Source organism: Peromyscus leucopus, chromosome 13, assembly GCF_004664715.2.
Source record: "Peromyscus leucopus breed LL Stock chromosome 13, UCI_PerLeu_2.1, whole genome shotgun sequence".
Lineage (NCBI taxonomy): Eukaryota > Metazoa > Chordata > Mammalia > Rodentia > Cricetidae > Peromyscus > Peromyscus leucopus.
The window spans coordinates 4,316,002-4,334,550 of NC_051074.1; the positions used below are offsets into that span (position 1 = coordinate 4,316,002).

At 49.6% G+C, this 18,549-nt stretch overlaps 1 protein-coding gene across 1 annotated transcript in view; it reads left to right on the forward strand.

The window, feature by feature from the left end:
* Nucleotides 1-12,310, forward strand: part of Inpp5d (inositol polyphosphate-5-phosphatase D) — a 112,565-nt gene extending 100,255 nt beyond the window's left edge. Inside the window, exons 21-27 of the mRNA XM_028876275.2 lie at nt 512-594; nt 1,429-1,516; nt 2,398-2,547; nt 3,509-3,605; nt 5,406-5,681; nt 9,349-9,946; nt 11,106-12,310. Of these exons, the coding sequence (XP_028732108.1) occupies nt 512-594; nt 1,429-1,516; nt 2,398-2,547; nt 3,509-3,605; nt 5,406-5,681; nt 9,349-9,946; nt 11,106-11,108 (1,295 nt within the window). The 3' untranslated portion in view covers nt 11,109-12,310. The remainder of the gene's footprint in view (nt 1-511; nt 595-1,428; nt 1,517-2,397; nt 2,548-3,508; nt 3,606-5,405; nt 5,682-9,348; nt 9,947-11,105) is intronic.
* The last annotated feature ends 6,239 nt before the right edge of the window (nt 12,311-18,549 follow it).

Consider the following 18,549-nt stretch of genomic DNA (forward strand, 5'->3'; position numbering starts at 1 on the left):
GGATAGTACCACCTTCACAACATCCTGAAGCCCAGCTCTGCAGGCAGGGTCAAAACAGTTCCAACAGGCATGAGGGGTTTTGTGCGGGTGTTTTAAATAAACTATCGAGACATTTGCATAGATTTCTATGGAAACAGCATATTAGAAGACTTAAATTAGAATTTCAAAAGGCTGCTATCTTGAGTGGCGTGGGATGAGCTGTCATGTTTCCCAATCTTCTTGCCTGCGGTGAGATGACTTCTTTGTTGCCTGGTGCGATGCAAAGAAGAGTCAAAAAGGAGGGGGAATCTCTTTGATTTTTCCTAAAAATAATTAGACTGTGTTGGCAAATGACCATTCTTTGAACAAAAACAGAATCCCCAGCAAACGAGATTCCTAAATGGTGCTGAGGCCCCAGAGACTTCAGAAGAAAGAGACAGTCTTCCGTGGTCCAGTAAAGGCGACCCTTAGAGTCTTTTCTGTCTGGTCCTGGCTCTGTGGTCCGCAAACCCGGCTTCTTATTCTCTGGCAGGTTTTGTCAAGAGTCAGGAGGGAGAAAACGAGGAGGGAAGCGAAGGAGAGCTGGTGGTGCGCTTTGGAGAGACTCTCCCGAAGGTAATGCAGGAAGAGAAGGTGCCTTGGGGAGGGGCCGCGACAATGGAGGCCATCCAGCAGCTGTAGCAGCAGGCCTGCTCAGATTGTCACCGCCATCCCAGACCAAGGCCAGAGGGGGCAGCTTAGACTTTGCTCTCAAGTGATTTAAGGCACACCTTTCAACATGGACACGTGACCTCGGTATTCCTAAATGGTTTTCAGCCCCTGGTATACCCATTCCCCTTTGGTTCTTGTTACCTACTTGGTGCTTATGGTACCTGAGATGGAATCTAAGTCTCTGCACGCGCCAGGCAAGCACTCTACCATTGTGCTATGTCCCTGATAGCTCTGAACAATTTTTAGTAGCAGGAAGTTGGGGGCACTGCTGACATTCAGGAGTCTGTCACTCACCAAGCCACACCTTTAGTCAGCCACAGGATACTTCAAGCCCAACGGAGGGTCTTTGGCAAGAAGACACATTTCCCCAGATGGGGAGCGGTCCCATGGTGCCCTCTTTATATGCAGCCCTTGGGGGGGCTGGAAGGGAAGTCTCATTCCAAACCTGGCTGCTGGTCCTTCCTCTGACCCCAGGAACATGCAAAGAAGGGAAGGAAGAACGGAGACAAGGGACCTGGAAGCTCAACCCAGTTTGAGGATGGGGGGCAGGAAAGAAAGTTACTCCTCACTTGGCTGAGCAAGGGGCTCCCCCTGCTCTCTTGGGCATGGAGAGCTAAGACCTGAGTTTGGTTGAAAGAACATCTTCAGTTCCATCTTCCTGTGTATTCTAACATCAAGACCGGTGGCCCACATCCACCTTCCCTACCTGTCAACTCTAATCTGGTGCCTCCTCTGCAGCTAAAGCCTATTATCTCTGATCCCGAGTACCTACTGGACCAGCACATCCTGATCAGCATTAAATCCTCTGATAGCGATGAATCCTACGGTAAGCATCCCAGGCCGGGGACCGTACCTGCCCATTAGCCTCAGCCTCTGTAGTGAAGCTGGTGGTGACTCGGCCTTCCGAGCAAGCCTGTCTGCCTTGCCCATCACACCACGATGCTGCCTCTTACTCTGCCCCTCGATTGCCGGAGGAGCTTTTCCTGATGGGTTACCATCCCTGTTCCTTGTGACTTCTGGGCACAACTGCCAGCAACCTCCCTCTTAGCCTTGCTGGGGGAGCTGCCGGTACCATGTCATTTTATCTTGACCAGACCTCAAGAGGCGGGTTCTGTTCCCCAGTGAGTAAAGAGGTAAACTGTGGCTCATAGAGGCCAAGTGACTTGCCCAGGTCCCACAGTCATCATCTGAGCTGTGCCTTGATTCCGAATCTTCTTGTGCCAGTGCACCTCTCTTGTGTCCCCAGCCAGCTCCTCAGACCTAGTACAGAGCCTCCCCCTGCTGCCAGGCCAGCTCTCCACCTGTCCTCCTTTCCTTTCAGACTTTTCCTTGTCTAGACGTTTTAGACTGACCTGTGCTCTTACCTGCTCATCTGGTTTTGTTTATTTCTTGTGCTGTTTCAAACCTTGGGAAGTGAGCTTTCCCTACAGCAATCAGATTAGCATTTAATGCTGTTTCTGGGATGGATTTTCTAAGATTTGATTTCTTTCTTTCCACATTGATCTGTATAGAGTTCTTTTTCCTGGGAGGCTTGAGACATTTGCCCCATGTTGCTGAGGCATTGATCGGAAGGGTGTGTCAGTTAATCCCTGCCTGGCTGCTTGCTTCAAGGAATTGTCTCCCAGCACAGCGGCTACATCTCCAGGCAAGCTCCATGTCTGTCTCATACCCAGGTTTTCATGTTGATGTTGCCTCTCTTTTCCCCAGGTGAAGGCTGCATTGCCCTTCATCTGGAGACCACAGAGACTCAGCTTCCCATCTACACGCCTCTCACCCACCACGGGGAGATGACTGGACACTTCAGAGGGGAGATAAAGCTGCAGACCTCTCAGGGCAAGATGAGGGAGAAGCTCTATGGTAGGCCAGCCCCTTCCCCGCCTTTCCAGAGGCCGCTGCACTAGGGACGGGCGTGTGCTTTCTCTCAGCAAAGCTATCAAGTGTTCTGTGATCCATGCCCTCAGAGTTGATCATGGTCGGAAAGCCTCTAGGGTAGCATGGTGGTGCACACTTTTAATCCTGACACTCAGGAGACTGAGGCAGGAGTGTCATGAGTTCAAGACTAGCCTGGATAACATAGTAAGACAATGTTTTTTGATGAGAAGAAAAAAAGGCATCTTATTTATCTCTCACAACAGTATGATTATCACTACTTGGCAGATTGGGAAACTGAGGCATAGATAGGCTAGGTGACTGGCTGAAGGTTGCAAACTCAGGAAGCAGCTAAGATAAGGTTCACCCAGGACTAGTGAGGAGTGGTGGGCACACTGGCTGCTTGCCTGTTATGGAAATTGTGAGAGTAGAACTCACGACAGAGGGCGCTGGGGCTTCCCATGCCAAGCAAGGCTCTCGTGCACCAAGGGCCATTGCTCCTGTCCACGTGACTCCCCTGTGCCCTGTGAGGTCTTTTCTCCAGCAGGACAGTGGGTTGACGAGATAGTGGTCATCACCTAGCAGTCACATGCCAAATTCAGAAATAAAGCCCCATAAACAGATTAGCCCAGTATGTGAGGTACTCTGATGTTATGTATCATTTTGTGCTAATCTGACAAGAAATGTTTGTCTGTTTTGTCCTTGGCTGAGATAACAACTTAGAAATATTTCATGAAATAACAACTGAATCATAAGTATCTGTTCTCTTCCTTGTGGACCCATGGCAGGCATCATTAATCAATCACCAAGCATGAAGATTTTGAATCCTGAAATACCTCTTCCTGCATTTACTTTCCTGCAGTGGCCTGCAAATGGATACCACATTGCTACTTCTAACCCATATGGTGACCTGGCCCTCACATGTTTTTTCTTGAACCCTCTCTTCCAGACTTTGTGAAAACGGAGCGGGATGAGTCCAGTGGAATGAAGTGCCTGAAGAACCTCACCAGCCATGACCCCGTGAGGCAGTGGGAGCCTGCTGGCAGGTAGATGAAACTCCCAAGATGTACTACCACTAGGTGGGTTGTGTGAGCCAAAGTCCAGGAGAGGGTAAAGTGGGACACAGGAAAGCCGAGGTCGGAGGAGAAGGAGTCACTCTCCGACTTCAGTTACACATCCTGAGTTCAAATCTCTACCTTTGGGGGGTCATCATAACTGTGACAAAGGCTTGGAGACTCTTCCATGCTGGAACAGTTCAGCTCACCTGGCCCTTTATGAGCACCTAGTGTATATCAGGAAGAAACCAATGTAAACACAGTATAGTCCGTGACCTAGGGACTCACCACCAGCGAGTGGAAGGCTGTGCAGTCCAGGAAGAAGGAATTATAGATGACTGAATAATCTGGGGTAAAAATGCTTTCCCTTTGTCCAGGGAGGCCAGGAACATAAGTGGTCGAAGGTCCCCATCTATGACTTCCTAGTTTCAATTTCTGTTGCGAGACAAATACCCCGATAAAAAACAGCATGAAGATGAAAGGGTTTATTTGACTTTCAAGTCCACTTTACAATCCATTGTTGTGGAGATTAAGGCAGGAACTTAGAGTATTACATCAACAGTCAAGAACAGAGAGAATAAATCCATGCACCCTTGCTTGCTCTCAACTATTCTTCACTCAGGCACAGTTCAGGGCCCAGCCTAGGAAATGGTGCTGCCCACAGTGGGCTGAGTCTTCCTACATTAATTAACAATGAAGATAAGTCCCATAGCCATACCCACAGGCCAAACTGGTCTAGATAATTCCTCACTAAGACTTCTCCCAGGTGATTCTAGATTGTCTTGAGAGGACAGCTAAAACTAATCAACACAGAGAGATGTAGTGGCACATGCCTTTAATTCCCCACTCACAAGGTAGAAGAATGCCTGTCTCTGTGAGTTCAAGGTTAGCCTTTTCTACACAGTGAGTTCCAGGACAGCCAGAGCTATGTAATGAGAACCTGTCTCAAGGAAAGACAAAACAAAACCAAAAACAACCTACCAACACAATGACTAACAGGAAGGACTGACTTGAGAATAGCTTGGACATTCCAGCCTGTATTACTAAAGACAGCATTTCCTAGTACCAGAATTACCTCTGTTTCCTAATGTGGCCTTGTTAGTCCTCCTGAGATGGAGCCCAGCATGGAGCAAGATGTGGTGTGTGACTACAAGGGTACATAAACCATCTCCTTCAGTTTTAAGACAGCTGCCTTCCTTAACACCTCTAGCCTCAGCCTCCATGACTGCACACTTATCTTACCTTTCTGATACCTTACACAGAATGTGCAGACCCACGTGTCCCACATGGGCCTTGTCCAGTCTGCCTTGAAAAAATGTACTCTTTATCCCACCCCCCCCAATACACACACACACACACACACACACACACACACACACACACACACAGCTCTGCCATGTTATCATTCTACTCTGCCACATGCTGACTGGTCTTCGGAGAGCCTTGCAACAGGCCAATCTCTATCCCTGACCTTTGGGCCTTGGCATGGACCTTTGCTACTGCCCAGAGCATCCTTCCTTTTCTTTCTTCTGCATTTCATCTCATTTCCATGCAAAGGCAATCTTGAGTGCTCTTCTCCAGCCGCCTTCTGCCTAGTGGCTCCCAGCCTTCCTGCTTGTCTCCTCTTGATCTCTTGTTTCTCTTTATTGCATTGCATCCATAAATGAATGAATGAATGAATTACCCCAGAATGAAGGTACCAAGAAGTTGAGAAGCCGAGGAACATTTTCCTCAGGCTGGTGCCAACCAAGAAGGGAAGAGTCTCAGATGTGCCTCCACATCTTCCTACAGGATCCCTGCATGTAGTGTCTCCAGTCTCAATGAGATCATCAATCCAAACTACATTGGTGTGGGGCCCTTCGGACAGCCCCTACATGGGAAATCAACCCTATCCCCAGACCAGCAACTCACAGCCTGGAGTTATGACCAGCCACCCAAGGACTCCTCCCTGGGCCCCGGGAGGGGAGAGGGTCCTCCCACTCCTCCGTCCCAGCCACCTCTGTCTCCAAAGAAGTTTTCATCCTCCACAGCCAACCGCGGCCTCTGCCCCAGGATGCAAGAGACAAGGTTAGTGTCTTCTGAATTGTGTTTTCCTGCCCTCAAGCACCCCCTGGGGGCTCCCAAAGATGGCGGCCTGAGGAGGACAGAGTTGTAGTAGATTCGGCCTGCTACTTTGGCTCCTGCGTGTCCCAACAATTGGTGTAACCTGATTTTAAATCCAGGCATGGGTTGCCAAGAAGAGCATCTTCTTATAAAAACTGCATTTACTATCACTGGGCAATAGTGGCGCATGACTTTAATCCCAGCACTCGAGAGGCAGAGGCAGGTGGATCTCTGTGAGTTCGAGGCCAGCCTGGTCTACAGAGTGAGTTCCAGAACAGCCAAGTATACATAGAGAAGCCCTATCTCGAAAAACAAACAAACAAACAAACAAACAAACAAACAAACAAAAAGCCCTGCATTTACTGACAAAGACGTTTCTAGAACCGGTGGCATCCTTTGCCACCCTCCGCTCCCTGGAGGTCTCTGTGGGGAAGGGGTGAGGAATTCTGAGTAGAAGCCTTCACCTACCCAAATCTCTCTCTTTTCTTAAAAACAAGCATCCGTGTTCTCATATATAATTCTCTGGATTTTCCCATTAGTGGCAATTAAAAATAATAATAAATTGGGACTAGAAATCCAAATGAAAGCAGAGCTGTCACCCTACAGAGGGACCGGCCAAAACTGGTTTAGGAGGAAGAGCCACACAGCCCAGGGATGAAGTCTCTAAGCAGCTAAGGGAGACACTAGGTGGGGATCTCATTCCTACAGGATGACAGATGGCCGAGAGACATCCGGACCCAGTTGACAGGGACATAGATGTGTCTCCCCTCACAGCTGCCTTAAGCACTTCATGATGCCACGGGCTCTCGCATGCAGCCTCTTTCCTGAGTCCTGTTTTCTCTTCTTTCCTCCTCAGGACTTCAGTTCCTTAGCGGAGCTAACTTACAGTAATCAGGCCAATGCTGGGGCATCATCCACAGCGTGGTTCTTCCCCCAACAACCCCTCCAAGTCAAATGCCCATGCCAGGCCTGCCTAGGGCTCCTCTGGAGAGGCACTGATACTTCTGTGCCTTAGCTGTTGCCTAAACTAGCTGAAAGGGGCAGGGGTAGGGGCCCCTGAACCTAGCCAGGTCTAGAGCTAGCCTCAGTATCTCTCTCTGGAGAAGAGGACCAAGGTCTCCATCCAGTAGGTACTGAAGTGCTGGGCTGACAAAGGCAATCTCTCCAGTGACCCCAGGAAGCAAAGCTGGAAACAGCCATAAAGAAAACGGAAGTCCATGGTGTGATCCTCGGAGGGTCCCAAGGTAGAGGTCACTTCATGCTTCACACCGTGAACAGAACTTGGTGGGAACATGTTCCCTCCAGCCCTGGGTGACAGCACAGGGGTGGGCATCCTTCGGGGCCCATAGGATGAGGTTCTAAGCTCGCCTCTCACCAAAGAGAGAATTAGAAGCAGAACCTCAAAGCCCCCATACCTGCTGCTCCAGGTACCCAGCTCAACCTGAATAAAGGCAATGGGGCATCACTGGTACTTCAAGGTCCCCCACCACTTCTGCAGGACTGAGGGGCAATGGCCACACATCCCAGGTAGCCCAGGGATTTAAGTCCCATCTCCTGGGAAGCACTTCAATCATGGCAAACAAGGATGACTCCCATCCAAGGTCAAGGCTGGATGATGAGAAAGAAGCCTCTGCTGGGACCCTGGCTGGCATCCAGAGTCTTCTGCATGAGAACAGACTCTGTCCTCTGGATAAGGGCTTGGTTCTCCGTTACCTGTACTCAGGAGACTAAAACTCTTTAATCTGTTTTTCCTAACCCCCCCTAAAGAAGGCAGAAGCACTCTGAGCAGTAGTCCCTGCTGTAGGGAACACTTTCTAAGCTCCATCTCATTGGCTCTGTCCCCTGCCCGCCCCCCTACCATGTCTACAGCTGAGTGGATAGTCAGGTGCCAAGCCTTGTGGGTTTTTTCCTTAATTAAATACACACACACACACACACACACACACACACACACACACACACACATACACACACTGTGTATGGGTGTTTTGCCTGCTTCTATCTACCACATGCAATGCCCTCAGAGGCCAGAAGAGGACACTGGATATTCAAGAACTGCAGTTACATACAGTTGTGAGCCACTATGCAGATGCTGGGAATTGAACCAGGGTCCTCTGGAAGAGGAGCAAGTACTCTTAGCCACTGAGCCGTCTCTCTGCCCCTGGCCTTGTGTTTTCACTTTCTATCCAGCATTCTGCTTCATCTGAGACACTGTGATCAGGAGATCTACCCATAACAGAGGTCTACCCATAAGATCAGGAGATCTTAGAGGGTCCGGACAGGTTCAAAAGAGGGTCAGAGACAAGGAAGGCTTTTGGCATCTGTCAAGGTCTCAACATTTCTGGATATATAGTGACTTCCAGTTTTTCCAAAAAGTAAAGGGTAGGCTGCTGGGTAGGCTCAGTGGGGAAAGGTGCTTGTCACCAAGCCTGACGATCTGAGTCCAGTCCCGGGAACTGATGGAGTGGAAGAAGAGAGTTGTCCCCTACAAGCCGTCCTCTGGCCTCCACACAGATGCACGGCTTTCTCTTTATTTTATTTTTTTTCAGTCTGGAACTCCAGCCTTTGGAACGGTGCTGCCCACAGTGGGCAAGTCTTCCCACATAATTATCTAATCGAGATAATCTCCCAGAGGCTGTCTCCCAGGTCATTGTAGACCTCATCAAGTTGACAACTGAGATTGATTGTCACAGAAACCATGCTTCCCAGAGCCTTCCAGAGAGAAAGCGTGATGGCCCTGGGAAGAATACCGTGACTCTTGGCCCCTGGGCCCGGGTTGGGTTTTTGGGGCATGGCAGCTGTGCTCTGTCACAACAGCGTCTCACACATACATGGCAGCTTCCTACATGTTACCCTTTCTACAAAATCTCCAGGGGGGAACTCACTTGCTCACAGGTGCTATGGTTTAAACAGAACTAAGGTTGCCTCCGAGAACATGGAAAAGCTTGGACTGTCACAGTACCATTCTCTCTCTCTCTCTCTCTCTCTCTCTCTCTCTCTCTCTCTATCTATCTATCTCTCTCTCAGACAGGATCTCTCTATTATGTAGCTCTGGATGTGTTGGAACTCACCATATAGACCAAGTTGACCTCAAACTCACGGAAATCTGCCTGCCTCTGTCTCCCGAGTGCTGAGATTAAAGGCGTGCACCACCGCCCAGCTCCACTGTCTCTTGTTTATGCACTCATTTTAAAAAGTGTTACCAGTTGTGGTGACACAGACAGGTAAGATATGCTGAAGAGGTGGAGGCAGGAGGACCATGAGGCTGTCTGGACTGCCTTTAGCCTGACATGGTGGTGCTTGCCTTTAATCCCAATACTCGGCAGACAGGGAGGCAGGTGGGTCTCTGTCAGTTCTACATCAGCCAAGGATACATAGTGAGACCCTGTGTTATATTTATATTTATATATATATATATATCTCAAGGTGAAGTTCATGTAAAATTATCCCCTGGAAAATGAACAGTTTGGTGTCATCTGGTGTATTACATGTTATACCATCACTACTGTATTTAGTTCCAGAACATTTGTATCTCCCCTAAACGAAAGCCCAGAGGCAGGAAGCATCCACTCCCCAGGTCCTGACTTCTAAACCTGTGTCCTCTCCACTCTCCTCTTCCCCGTGGCTCCAGACCTGCTGACCTGGGGAAAGTGGAAGCTCTGTTACAGGAGGACCTGCAGCTGACCAAGCCGGAGATGTTTGAGAACCCGCTGTATGGGTCCGTGACTTCCTTCCCTAAGCTGGCGGCCAGGAAAGAGCAGGAGTCCCCCAAGATGCTGCGGAAGGAGCCCCCACCCTGTCCAGACCCAGGAATCTCACCACCCAGCATCCTGCTCCCCAAAACCCAAGAGATGGAGGGTGTCAAGGGGACCAGCAAACAGGTCCCCGTGCCTGTCTTTGGCCCCACCCCCCGGATGCGCTCCTTTACCTGTTCCTCCTCTGCTGACGGAAAAGTGCCCAGCAGGGACAAGAACCAAGGGAAACCCAAGGCCTCGGCCAGTTCCCAAGCCCCGGTGCCAGCCAAGAGGCCTATCAAGCCTTCCAGGTCCGAAATGAGCCAACAGACGACGACTCCCATCCCAGCTCCGCGGCCGCCCCTGCCGGTCAAGAGCCCGGCGGTCCTGCAGCTGCAGCACTCCAGAGGCCGAGACTACCGCGACAACACGGAGCTCCCCCACCACGGCAAGCACCGCCAGGAGGAGGGGCTGCTGGGCAGGACTGCCATGCAGGTGTGTGGAGCCCTATGTACTTCAGTTTTATTGTCTTTAATTAATAGATGCACTTAAAACATTCCTGGTGTTTTAGAAACGTCAGGCAGAATATCCCCTTCTAAAAGAATATATTTATTCTAAAGCAAAACTAGCAGTGTTTAAAAAACAAAAACACAGTTGAGACTGGACGCGGCAGTACGCCCTGTAACCCCAGCATTCTGGAAGTCCAAGACAGGAGGCCTGGGTGTTCAGATCAGCCTGGGCTGTATGGCAAGACACTGTCTTAAGAACAACCAACATTGCCGGGCGGTGGCAGCACACGCCTTTAATCCCAGCACTCGGGAGGCAGAGGCAGGCGAATCGCTGTGAGTTCGAGTCCAGCCTGGTCTACAGAGTGAGATCCAGGACAGGCACCAAAACCACACAGAGAAACCCTGTCTCGAAAAACCAAAAAAGAACAACCAACATCAGCCGTCTGGGAGCTAAGCTCAGTAGTAGAAACACACAAAGCCTCCATGATGCCTTCAGCTGAATTCCCAGTACCACAAGAGAAATGAACAGACTCTAGAACCACACTGCTGACTGTTCTGTTATTGTATTATTATTATATATTGTTTTTGTTTTTTGTTTTTGAGACAGGGTTTCTCTGTGTGGTACTGTCTGTCCTGGAACTCGCTCTGTAGACCTGGCTGGCCTCGAACTCAAAGATCCGCCTGCCTCTGCCTCCCAGGTGCTGGGATAAAAGGCTTTCACCAACACACCTGGCCCATTATTGTATTTTGTTGCAGTATTGAGGGTCAATCTCGGCCTTATATTCCAGACAAATGCAGTTCTGTGTCGGATTTAAATCCCAAGTCTCGGCCCAGCTCTGTGCCTTCTTAATCTGTCAAAAGAAGATATTAATGGTATCTGCTATATAGATTTATGAGGAGAAATAAACAATGCCATATGCCATTACTTTATGTTATCATTTTTACAGTTATCACTCATGTTTCATATATATAACATGGATCTGTTTCATACATAGTCTATGCATAGAACCTATGGATTAGCATATAAGACTCTTAGGATGTCCTAAGTGTACTTTGATGTCAGCCTGATCGAGCTCACAGCACTAGGGGTCAAATGTGGCTGGAGATAGCAAGGCCCTGATAGCCCTTCTCTTCTCGTCCTACAGTGAAGACCTTGATGAGCTGCTGGCGATGGGAGCCTGGAGGAACAGCACAAAGCAGGCCAAAGCCTCTCCCAGGATGCCTCTCCCAGGGCCTCCAGCTAGCTCCTCTTATCCAGCTTCCAGTCCAAGGCTGTGTATTTTTCAGAAAGGGACCTCGCTTCTCTGTGGTCCAAAGAGTGTGCTGGCTGCAACCCTGGGCGGCAGATGCCGAAGCTGGGTGGAAAACACTTACCCGTATGGACAACAGACAGCCACACCCAGGTCTCAGCACTTGGACTCCAGGACCTTCTTCCAGTCACCGTTTTTAAAGAAAGGAACTGAGACACTCGTCTGAGGGTGAAGATATAAATAATAATAATATTATTAATAATAATAATGGTCAGGTGCCATGTGCTGTGTTAAGTGCTTTACGAACATTTGTCTGGCTGGCCTCCAGAGCTGAGGTTTCAGTCAACCTGAACCCTGGGCCCTGACCCACCAATCCCAAATGGTAGGTCCTGAGAAGTTTAAACAAAGCATTAAAAAAGCCAGCAAAACCTAGAGCTAGCCGGGCTCTGCTGCAGCGACCTGAAGAATCTGCATAACTAACGGAGGGTACAAGGAGCCCGGCCCTATCCAACTTCAGAGATGCGAGCTGCTTCAGCTAAGGCTGGGATCTGTCACAGCCCAGCTCTGCCTGGTGTCTGGTTTCTGGTGGGTTTTCAGTCTGGGGAGTCAGAGATCAGCTCCAACTTGCCAATGAAGAGATCTGACCCCAACCTAAGCCGGCCATGTCAGGCCCCAGCTGAACCTATGGCCCAGTCCTTCCTGGGCCGCTACGGGTGGGCAGCTACCGCCACACCCTGGGTTGGGCCAAGCACACCCCCATGTCCTCCCACCCCACCCCCACCCCGGCATTTCTGGTGTACTGAGGAAGAGTCGCTACCACTGTCCCCAATGGCTGAGCTCTCCAGCCTGCCGTTGGGGAAGGTGAGCCTTGATCCCAGGCTCTCCAAACAGTGCAGCCTCTTCTTCCAGAGTTGTGTGGCTTGCCCTGTGTCCTTGGTTATACCAGGAGAACAGGGTGGTGGTGTCTTTTTTCTGTCTTGCTTTTTGATGTATCAGGATTAATAGAGGAAACCAGATCCAGAGTGTGCAGGAGAGCAGGTATATCCATCCCCTCTGTTTCCCAGTCTGTGTGACCAATAAACTGTGCCTTTCTAACTAGGTTCCTGACTGTGTGGCATCTTCCTGATACCCAGGGCCACAATTCTTCCCTGTGCTCTAACTGCTGCAGTGAGACTTTGGAACAGGAGGAGGCAGTTGAGGGTTCCTGATGGCCAGAAAACAGTATCCTCACCGTGGAGACAGCCTGGAGTTGGGCGTGGACATGAACGAGGGTAGATAACATAACTACTTTCGTACATAGAACCGTATGAGACTCCAAATGTCCTGAAGCCACCACCAGCCCACAGGTTCTTCTTAGCTTTCACCAATGTTGATTGTTTCAGGGACAACAGACCCATAAAACCCATCCCTAGGACATGAGTTCACAGGTTAGGAAATAGCCTCAGGCCAGGGGACTAGCATAGCTACTGCTTGGTACCACTTGCAAGGTGCTATGGCCCACGTCACCATTCCTCCATCCTGAGATATTCAGCATCCCTCCTGCTCTCAGGCCCCAGGCCTGGGCTCCAAACAGAGCTCCAGGGAGCAGCATTCTTGGGAGGCACTGACTAAACCATTCACTGCCTGCTTTGATAGTCCCTGTGGACTGGTAGACTCAAGGCTGAGAATACTCCAGAATAACTCCTCAACTCTACTTAGGTGAATGTCTCTTTACAGATTCACTACTTGGCCCCCACAAAGAACTTCACCCTCATCTCCAGGCCCCAGCATTCTGACCCTGTAGATGAGTTAACCAAGGCCCCCCAGCATTCTGACCCAGCAGACTGAGAGACACAGCACAAGTGACCTTGATGTTCTAGAGGGAAGACACAGGAAGTACAGGCATGCTCCACCCTGCTGTTCTTCAGCTCATTTTTCCCCGGGAACCCACCCTGGGTCAAACTCCCTTGTGACCCCAGAGCTGAGGACCAGGACCCTAGTACCTTTGGCCTATGGGACACTTACTGCTACTATAATAGGTTGGTTTGCTTGTGTGGGGGTGCCTGCAGCTGCCCATCCATGGAGGAGCAAATAGCTCCTTCCTGTAGATGTCCAGGCCTTCCCCATCATTTCTGCGGCCTCAAGGAGAAGCAGCAAGGTAAGACCTGTGTATGCTTCCTGTTCCTTCACTCTGAGCTTCCTGTCCTTTCGCTCTGAGCTTCCTGTCCCTTCACTCTGAACGCTAGTCACCTATGCAGTCTCTAGACCCTTTTCCTCTTCCTCCATGGTCCAACACAGCTGTCTTAAGAACCTAGCTTTGTGTGTGGTCAGCTGGGGCCCCCTGATGCTCAACTGGAAACACTACAGTTGAAGCTTCATTCTTGTCCTCCCAGCCTCTCAGTCCTGTACACACCTCTGAGCTCCCTGACCACCTTCTGTGGGCTCTGGGCCGCCACTGTCACCCAGAACCCACTCAAGCGGCCTCTTTTTCTAGCAATTCTGTCTTACCCCCTCCCTCCAGCATATAAGTTGTCCCTTGTATGGCTGAGGAATGGGAAGTCAGATAGTGGCCCCCTGTCACCTCGGTTCTCTTCACTGAGCTCCGTAAGAGGTTAAACAAGCTTTGCTCACAAACTGCCCCACCCCTAAGATGGCCCATCATGGTTAAAATTGTAGATCAACAGTCACTTTGTCGTTCAAGAAGCAAATCTGCCCTCCTTTGCGTGGCTATATGAAGCTGGTCAAAGCCCAGATTTCCTGTTACCAAGATTATGGTCTCTGGCATGAGTGAGTCCGCCTCTAATCACCACGCAAGGGATCCAGATAGCGGTGGCTGCCCTGCCAGGCCACCGATGGGACTAGCTGGGCAGCCGCTTCACTCCTCCTCCGTCCAGCACTTCTGTCGCTTTCCTGTGGCTTTCTAACCACAGAAATGAGGGAAATGAGGGAGTCACTGAGCAAAGCTCTCTCCCACAGATACCTTCCCTAACCCCAGCCTACCAGGTCTGTCTTTGCTTGTCCTTAAAATAGCTCCTTTCTGCAAACTAATTTCCATGGAGACCCAGCTATGGAAAGACCCAGAAGCTTTCTAAGAGGCAATCAGCTCACTCTCGGCCTTCACTCCAACAGAGAGACCCTTTATGATGCAAATATCTGGTCTCACCCTCACATTTACCCCGCAAGGCCCCATTCTGAGAAAACTACTCTGCTCTACTCAGGGATTCACACAGGCACATGGAGTCCGGCTACTGACAAGCTGTGTCTGGTTATGCTCTAGTTAGTGACTGCTCCAAGCTGATCATTTCTCTCTCAGCTCACAGATGACCTCCTCATTGGTCCTACATTCAAGTGATCTTAGACTTGATGTGAATGGTTCATGTTCTCCATCTTCCATTCAACCACAGTTGTGCTGGACCTGAGGAGACCATGGGGGCAGGAAATGGCCATGAATGTGGGTCAGACTGAAGGGGTTTCAATACCTTAGTTTGTGTTTCCTGAGAATAGTCTTCAGCAAGCCTACAACCTGAGTTGGATCCCCAGAACTCATGTAAAAAGCTGGATGCATTACCCGCGGCGGTGGTGGTGCACGCCTTTAATCCCAGCTCTCGGGAGGCAGAGGCAGGTGGATCTCTGTGAGTTCGAGGCCAGCCTGGTCTACAAAGCGAGTTCCAGGAGAGTTGGGGCTACACAGAGAAACCCTGTCTCAAAAACAAGCTGGATGCAGCTGTGCATCTGCAAGCCCAGTACTCCCACTGAGAGGTGGAAGGAGGATAGATACAGGAGGATTGCCTGGAAACTCAGGGGCCAGAAAGTGTGTGTGTGGGGGGGGTGCATCACAGCAGCAGAAACAAGGAAGGCCATGCCTCGACTACGTTGAAGGTGAGAACCAACTCCCCAAAGTTGTCCTCTAACTGCCACACACACTCTGCGGCGTGCATATGTCCATACTCACATGTACATACATGCAATATACACACACTCAAGTGTGCACACACACAAGAAGAGGAGGAGGTGGCAGAGGAGGAGGAGGAGGAAGTAATTACAGTTGTCAGGGTCACCAATTTGAGGCCAGGAAATCTGTACTTGTCTCATTAGTTTGGGTTCAGACAGTAAGGCAGATTCAAGGGCAAGGAGGTGTTCAGTAGAAGGCAGAGACCTGAGGCAAGGAAGGAAAGAATGCCCTCTTGAGTAGGTGACTGCTGGGGACAGCTGGGCTTGACTGGTGGACAGCAGCATGGGGCAAAATACCTGTTACTCCATCTAAAGAGAGTCATGATAAGGGGTGCCTCTGGAAGCTGACTAATCCTTGGCTCCCCGGTCTAAGCAGAACGCTAGCTCCGAAAGCCAGGCCAGAGCCTTCCAGCCTGAAGGCACATGGGAAAGCCATTTGTGATACACAGGAGGCACCAATGTGTCTGCTCCGCTTGCCAATAGCACCATAGGACAATGTTTCAGTCCTAAGCCTGCCCCCAGAACACTGACCCCTCCTGCTACAACTGTGTGTCTACAGGCTGAGATTCCTGGATGCTCAGACATCTCTGAAGAGGGGCACTCCCTTTGGATATGTTCTGTCTCTTGAGAAAAGCCAGCATGGAAGACCCAGGAAAGAGCGTTCTGGATGGAAGGAGGTGCATAGGCCCTAACGCAGTATCATGGAAGGTGGAGAAGTGAGGGAGATGGATAGGAGCAGGAGGGGATGCCAGGGGGTGTTGGCGGCACTGGGGGTCCTATAGGAGCCAGTCTCCAGATTTGCAGAGAGCCGTAGGATCCGTGCGGTCACGAGAAAGGCCCATTACTCAGATAGATCTGAACCAGGATGCTGGCTGGTAGTCTAAAGAGGAAAGAAGGGGTTTGTGAGAGTGGACTGTGGGAGGAGGTGACAGAAGAGGGAGAACATGGGAGCCTGCATGAGTGTCTTCTCCACACTCTCTCTGGCACTTGACCCAGGACACGCATCCTGGACCTTCGCTAAAGCTTCTGAGAGGGACACAGACATAGGCCCAAACCGTTCTACATCATAGGGCTCCGTGGTCAAAAGGTTGGCAAGTTTAGCAAACAATGGTATAAGATGCCCAATTCAATTTGATCATCTAAACATCAAACAGTCTCTAGTGAAGGCTTATCACCGAGGCGTGGGTTTGTGGTTTTCTGCCTGGATTTTGATTAGAGATCCTGTATTTTTCCCCAACTAACCTTGTCCTGCTCCCTCTTACCTGAGGACTCACTTTGTGGAGTTGAGGGGTGAGGAGGTGCCATGCTTCCAAAGCTTGAATGAGGTGCTACCACCTTGAATCCATAAGACATAAGCCCAGAGCAAGCAAAGAAAGATGGTAAATAAAATCCACCACAGACTGAGCTCAAATTCTGGCTTCATTTCAAAAAGAACTACGTGGAAGCTGAGACAGCAGTATTTGTTAAGTTAGATGTTATAGAATTTATTAAATTTTATAAGAATCAGGACATGGTGAAAGAATACACACCAGAGAGGCAAGGACCCTGAAGGCGACTTTTATTAGAAACCCACTTCCTTGATAGCTAGGTAACCAACGTGCTCCCTTGAGAAAGACACAGATCTCCTCATGAGGGCTCTGTCTCTTCGAGGACTCACCTCTCCACAGTGCTCCACTGAGGATGAAGTTCCCTGCACATGACCTGGAGGTCATAGTCAAGTGACAGCAAAGACATAAAGGGACACTCCTGGGCTGGTGAGATAGATCACTAGCTAAAGAGGCTTGCTGCCAAGGCTGACCACCTGAGTTCCATGCCCTGAATCCTAATGCTGAAAAGACACTTAGTCCTCTGACACACATGCACACATACATAAATAATCAAATGTAATTTTATTTATTTTTGGTTTTTTGGAACAGGGTTTCTCTGTGTACTGGAACTCACTTTGTAGAACAGGCTGTCTTCGAACTCATAGAGATCGGCCTGCCTCTGCCTCCCAAGAGCTAGGATTAAAGGCATGCACTACCACTGCCTGGCAACAAATGTAATTTTTAAAGTTTAAAAGAAAATACTTTTGAAATTAGCGAAAGAGGTAGGAAATCTCAGCAAGGAAAAAGAAAATATGAAGAAGTCAACTCCGAATTCTCCAGAAATAAAGGTGAAGTAAAGACATTTTCATAGAAAAAAAGTAGGTTTGTTGCTATCAGATCAACTATCAAAAATGCTAAAGGAGTCAGGTGTGGTGGCACATGCCTTTAAGTCCAGCACTCAGGAAACAGAAGCAGTTGGATCTCTGTAGAGTTCAAGCCAGCCTGGTCTACATTGCTAGATCCAGGACAGCCAGGGCTACCTAGAGAGACTGGTTTCCAATTCCACATCTACACCTCTTCCCTAACTCTGGTCTTCTGACCCTCTTCTGCCTCATGCCAGCCCCTGTCCCTGTCTGTTTCCTTCACTCCCCGGCTGCCACCAACAGAAGGCTGGGAAAGCAGACGTCACTGAGAGTTTGGGGCAATGAGTGATTGCTGTTCCAAACTACACAGCCAACTATGTACAAATAACTGTAATCCATCTGCCTGTCTGTTTGTTTGTTTTATGAGACAGGGTTTTTCTGTGTAACTCTGGCTGCCCTGGAACTCACTCTGTAGCCCAGGTTGGCCTCAAACTCACGGAGATCTGCCTGCCTCTGCCTCCCAAGTGCTGGGATTGAAGGTGTGCACCACCACTTCCTGGCTACTATTACCCATCTTTGTTATGAAAAGTCTTCAGTCAGCTGGCAGACCAGAATTCTTTCTCCAGTGCCCCCCCACTTACCCCCAACCTACCCAAAACATCCTTGCCATACCTTAGGGTTGTTACTTCACAACAGCTATGGTCCTTACACTGTCCTGTTACAAGGAGACAGCATTCTCTCTGAAAACGTTCACAACCAGCTTTTAAAGCCCCCTTTTCTCCCTCCCACATACAGATGCACTATTAAGCCATCTCCTGGCTCCATTTGCTATTAAACAGCAGAAAAGCTCAGATCCAAACTTGCAACACCCACTTATGCAGGCTTTGAACCCACTGGGAGCCTTAAAGGCATCAATCCACCCCTTCCCCGTGATTATCCTTGCTAATGTCTACTCCTTGGGTACCATTTGCCATCCCAAGTGGCTTTTTTTCCATGAAAAAAAAATATATGAATACACACACTTATACATTTATACTATGTGCTAGGTACAAGATTTTGGGTCAAAATATTGCGTTCTTTACTTTCCTTAGAAGGAATGTTTCTGTTGTCTCCAAATCATCTTCCTGGTGCTGATGAGCATGGGGCCACCTGCAGGCCAGTTTCAAAGATGCAGGTCTGGCTATACAGCCTTTGTTGCAGTCATCCGGTGCCAGTAATGAGCTGCCCACAGCTTGGCAG